Below are 6000 nucleotides of genomic sequence, written 5' to 3'. Positions count from 1 at the left end.
GGTCACACAAAAGCCAATAATGGGCCAGGTATTGTGGCTCACACCTGTAATCTCAGCAGCTTGGGAGGCTGAGGGAGGAGAACTGCTTGAAGCCAGGAGTTCAAGACCAGCCTGGGCAACATAGCAAGACCCTGTCTCAACAAAAATTTTAAAATTAGCTGGCTGCAGTGGCATGTGCTTGTAGTTCTAGCTACTCAGGAGGCGGAGATGGGAAGATCCCTTGAGCCCAGGGGACTGAGGCTGCAGTCAGCCTGGTACTAGTGCACTAACAGTCTGGGTGACAGTGTGAGATGTTATCTCTTAAAAAAATTAAAAAGGGCCAGTCACAGTGGCTCACGTCTGTAATCCCAACACTTTGGGAGGCCAAGGCGGCTGGATCATGAGGTCAGGAGATCGAGACCATCCTGGCTAACATGGTGAAACCCCGTCTCTACTAAAAATACAAAAAATTAGCCAGGCGTGGTGGCAGGCACCTGTAGTCCCAGCTACTCAGGAGGCTGAGGCAGGAGAATGGCATGAACCTGGGAGGCAGAGCTTGCAGTGAGCCAAGATCGCACCACTGCACTCCAGCTTGGGCGACAGAGTGAGACTCCATCTCAAAAAAAAAAAAAAAAATTAATGCATAAGAAAAAAATAAAAATAAAAAGCCAACAATGCCTAATGTTTTCCCCCTTTTTTGAAAGCAGAAAATTTCCCCCAAATTCTTCAATATCTTTGTTAGTTTTTGCTTTATTTTTGTAATCAAATAACAATACAAAAACACACAAATACCCTGCCAGCATTAGGTGCACCACAATAATGAAAGATAAAATAATCCCCATGCAATTAAATGACCATCAGCTACAGAACTTTGCAGCAGCTACAACTGACCCATTCTGGCTTCACATTCCTAATATGCATCTCTGCATATTATTCATAAAATATATTCTGAATCCAAAAATTAGATGAAATCATGGGCAACTCAGGAGTCCTAATCTTCCTACTCATCTACCTTTTGCACTAGTAGGAAAAAAATGGGAAAAAGGGAATAGGATATATCTAATAATTTCCAAAGCATCATTCCCATAGGAATGAGTAGGGAAGATGGGGCCTCAGTTATCAGATCCATATACCAATTATGTCAAGAGGCAAAAGAAAACTGTCAGTACTGAAACTAAGAAGTCTCAGTACTCCTTAATGGCAAACTGTCCTTGGACACTGGCTCAGATTTAGTGAGTTAATTATTAGAAAAAGAACCCAGTTCTTGAGCTGACCAAGAATTACATAATGGGATAACTTAGGGAAAAGGCTCTTCATTTACAAATTTTAAGATAGAATTCAGGAATCCTGCCTTCTATTCTGGCTTTGGTCAAGACAATGAGGTCATATCACTAGATAACTCAGTTGGCAGCACATGAATTAGAACACACAATCATTAAAATATCCAATCTCTAAACCCAGTGTCTTCAATACTCTATCCCAATTCTACTCTATATTACAATTCCTTTTGGACAGCAAACCCTCCAGAACACACTTGTACAGTCTTTATAGGAAATATTTATGGGTCTGTCAAGAATGATGATCTTGAATGAAAGAACCTTCTATAATATCCAATACAGCAGCCGCTGGTCACACAGCTACTGAGCACTTAGAAAGTGACTAGTGTGACTGAGGAACTGGATTTAAAATTTCAATTAATCTTAATACAAATAGCTACATATGGCTAGAGGCTACGGTACTGGACAGCATAGTTTTAGATGGTACAACAGTTAATTTTTAGTGACTAAAAATGCATTTGAAAAAAAAAAATCTCTTCTTTCTTAAGCCCCAACAAAATAGCCAGGAAATCACAGTATTCGCTCAAAAATACCCTTTCTCTGGGTAAATCCCTGAGGCCGGTAATGATGTATCTCTACCCAATAAGGGAAGAGAAAATAAAGTAATTCAATAGCAATTCTAGTTTCAGGTTCTCACGGTTCCTTTGCTTACTCTCAGGATTACTCTGTACGTGTTCTTTTGAAGCTATTACTATCTTACCTTAAATTTTTAACAGTCCTCCTTTCTTCATCCTTGGTGGATGAATCTCTCACTGGACAGATCCAATAACCTGGTGATTGGGGTCTTCCCATCCTTTAAACTGGGAGGTTGACTTTTTCCAAATGTTTCGACAAACACATCAAAGAAACTTTATAGCACAACAATCACAGAATACCTAAATTGTCATGGTCCAACAAGGAAGAAAAAACCATCACCAAACAGGCTTTGGGACTCAGGAAGACAAATTTGAGGCTGAAAATGAAGGGATGAGGGGCATTTCCCCTAACAGTTTTTCCAAGTCCATTCACGAGGAAAATCCCCAGTGTCGGGAGACTCAAAAGGCTTTTCTACGTGAATTTTCCGATGCTGACTGAGGTAGGCACTTCTGCTGAAGCATTTCTCACAGCTGGTACATTTGTAAGGTTTTTCCCCTATGTGGGTCCTCCGGTGCCTGATAAGGTTAAAGCTCTGACTGAAGCATTCACCACAATCAGGACATTTATAAGGTTTCTCTCCTGTATGTGTCCTTTGGTGAATCACCAGGGTGGAACTCTGACTGAAAGTTTTCCAGCACTCAGAACATCTGTAAGGTTTTTCTCCTGTATGTGTTCTCTGATGTCTAATGAGATGGGAGCTAAGGCCAAAACTCTTTCCACATTCACAACATCTATATGGTTTCTCTCCTAACTGGATTCTGCATTCTTCTATCACATTGCAGTTCTGACTCAAACTTTCTTCATATTCACAACTTTCATAGGATTTCTCTCCTGTGTGCATTTTCTGGTGTGTAATAAGGTTTGAACTACGACTAAAATTCTTCCCACATTCTGGACATTGATAAGGCTTTTCTCCTGTATGTATTCTCTGATGTTTTATTAGAGTAGAATTACAACCAAAGCTTTTTCCACACTCAAGACATTTGTAGGGCTTCTCACCTGTATGTGTCCGCTGGTGGCGAATGAGGCTGGAACTCTGACTAAAACTCTTCCCACAATCAGGGCACTTATAAGGTTTTTCTCCAGTGTGAGTCCTCTGATGTTCTATTAGGACGTAGCTGTGACTGAAGCCTTTTCCGCAGACAGAACATTCATATGGTTTTTCACCTGTATGTGATCTGTGATGCTGAATAAGGTGAGAGCTGCTGCTGAATCTCTTCCCACACTCGGGACATTTATAGGGTTTCTCTCCCGTATGAGTTCTCTCATGGATAATAAGATGGGAGGTATTGCTGAAGCTTTTCCCACATTCACCACACTGGTAGGGCTTCTCTCCTGTGTGCATTCTTAGATGCTGAATCAGGTGAGAACTGTTACAAAAGCATTTTGCACACTCAGAGCATTTATAAGGCTTTTCTCCTGAGTGGGTCCTCTGGTGAGTACGCAAATGAGAACTATTACTGAAGCTTTTCCAACATTTGGAACATTTGTAGGGTCTGTCTACAAAGGATGAATTCTGCTGGACACAGGCATTGGTATGTTCTCCTGGGTCCCATTCCTGGTGATTGGGTTTTTCCTTCTCTTTAGCTATAAAATTCCCCCAATTCTCTGACTTGCCATCACTCTCATAGGAATCATGACACCAAATCTCATCTTGAACCCATGTCAGTGGCATTTCTTTTGCATCCTCATGCTTATAATGCTGTGGTCTATGTCTTTTAGACCATTCTGAAAGTTTCTCTTTATCTGCCTTAGAATTATCGTGGTGAACAGTTTCCAAATTATTCATACTTGCATCTCCTGCAAGAATAAACAAATATTCTAACCATATTCCGAATCTCTGCCAGAGAAGTAAATTCTAAATTGCAGTGGAAGAGAGGAAATAACACTCTAAAACCTCATAAATTATTTCATATAAAAAAGTTTTTAAAGACAGCTTTACTTCTTTTCCTCTGTTTACCAGAAGCAAGTGGATATTTTTTGTACTTAGCAACAACAGTAATGAATTATTTGAATCATTATTGGCAAAGGGAACATCAATCTAAAAATAAATGCATTAAGTTTTGTTCTAGAAGACTTAAGAGAAAAAACAGGATTGATGTGAATAGGAGTGAAATTGAACAGGATACCATCTCAGGTAAAAACTAGACAATAGCTTTGCTAAAATCTGAGCAAATGCTATAGAAATAACAATAGCCACTATTTATTAAGAACAGTAGCTTTGGATGTGGTATCTCACTAATTCTAAAATATATGTGAAATGGATATTCATTTTCTTAAAGATGAGAACAATGAGGCTGAAATAATTAACACAGCTTATAAGTGACAGAACAAGGAATTAAGGTTTGTCTCATTCTAGTGTCCTGTTCTTTCTACATCAAATTTCCTAAGGATTCAGATCATTGTCTTGATCCCTCACCTGTGAAGAGGCTTTTCAAACTCTCCCTCTCCGTAAAGCTGTTAGAATCTGAGACCAACAGTTTTTTTTCTTGCTCCATCACAATGATCACAGCCAAGTTAGAGATCAGAAACCCTGTGGAAGGAAATAAATTATGTTTGGAGGTATTTGTTAAAGCTTATTCTTCCTCCTTCCTTCCCAACCATTCCAACACAACAATAGGAGGCAGAGAATGTTCCATGAACCATACCGAAAATAAGAAACACAACTTTTAGCAGCCCTTTTAGAAAATCTTATCTCAGATCTAAGTGTTTAGAATTAACGGTTAACCCTGAAATAACAATGCAAAAAAGTAAATCTTCACATTAAAGGTTTGAGGATCAAGCTTCAAAGACAGAATACTAATCCTCATTGTCCACACGTAGCTTAGAAACACTTTTAATTTAAAAAACAAAGTTTTTTTTTAAGACACCAATAATAAAACTTATAAATACTTCAAGGAATCAATATGCAGGTATAAGCAGCAGCTAAAGAAAAAAAAGCACCCTGTTAAGTTTCAAAAGAATAACTTGGTCTTGACAGAAGGAAACCTTTGAAGTCAATTTCAAAGGAAAGTTAGGATTTATATAACCAGTAAGAGAAATTAGGACAAAGCAGAGGCAGAATAATTATAGCCAATAACCCTGAAATATAAAAAGGAGGCTAAAGAGGGACCTCTTCCTCCTTGCACTTAGTTCCTAAGTCTATCATATTCACAATATTCATTTCAGCCTAAACTTTGTCTTCTGGAGCCAACAATCACTAACCTAGTTTAAGGGACTAGAAAATGTTCCATCCTGGCTAATTCGGTGAAACCCCGTCTCTACTAAAAATACAGAAAAATTAGCCGGGCGTGGTGGCGGGCACCTGCAGTCCCAGCTACTCGGGGGCTGAGGCAGGAGAATGGCTTGAACCCAGGAGGCAGAGGTTGCAGTGAGCCGAGATCATGCCATTGCACCACTCCAGCCTGGGTGACAGAGAAAGACTCTGTCTCAACAAAAAAAAAAAAAAAAAAAAAAAAAAAAGAAAATGTGATCTACCACAGGAAGGCAGTGACATATGGACTTCTGGCATCCATTTCAGAATGTAAAGAATATCATTATTTGGGAGAAAAATAAGGACATAAAAGGTTATACAAATGCACACATTTTAAAAACAAAAAATAGTATCTGTACTTATATTGTATCTGTACTTATATTGTACTTATATTGTATCTTCACCATTCACCACCTGCCTATTATGTGCCAGGTAGTGAATGAAATAATTTGCACACATTTGTCATTTAATTCTTACAATAGCCCTCTGAGGTGTATGAACTACTACCAGCTTTTCACAGGATGAGTTTAAAAGGTATTAAGAAACTTTCCTAAGGTCACCTAGAAAGTGGTAAAGCAGGGTTGAGCTCCAAGTCTGTTTGGATGCTGATCTTTTTCACCCTCTTATCTATTATCGTAAACTAGAACAGAAAGCAGAGCTGGGCATAATCCCAAACTGCAAAGAATCCTCAGAGTCCCTTTATTTTAGAATATACTGACTGGCGTTTTAGAAAACAGATCTACATTCTTAAACCTTGTAACAAAGTGAGTGGACATTCCATAAGCACACTCAGCA

General features: G+C 38.9%; 1 protein-coding gene across 2 annotated transcripts in view; it reads right to left on the bottom strand.

Annotated features, from left to right (window-relative positions):
• Positions 1–677: 677 nt before the first annotated feature.
• Positions 678–6000, bottom strand: part of ZNF572 (zinc finger protein 572) — a 44249-nt gene continuing 38926 nt past the window's right edge. For both annotated transcript variants that reach the window (XM_058444481.1, XM_032760404.2), the window contains exons 2-3: positions 4372–4485; positions 678–3752 (exon numbers count right to left, since the gene is read on the bottom strand). In XM_058444481.1, the coding sequence (XP_058300464.1) occupies positions 2299–3752; positions 4372–4485 (1568 nt within the window). In that variant the 3' untranslated portion in view covers positions 678–2298. The remainder of the gene's footprint in view (positions 3753–4371; positions 4486–6000) is intronic.

Source organism: Hylobates moloch, unplaced genomic scaffold (assembly GCF_009828535.3).
Source record: "Hylobates moloch isolate HMO894 unplaced genomic scaffold, HMol_V3 SCAFFOLD_9, whole genome shotgun sequence".
Taxonomy (NCBI): Eukaryota; Metazoa; Chordata; class Mammalia; order Primates; family Hylobatidae; genus Hylobates; species Hylobates moloch.
This window is presented reverse-complemented; position numbering and strand designations above follow the sequence as displayed.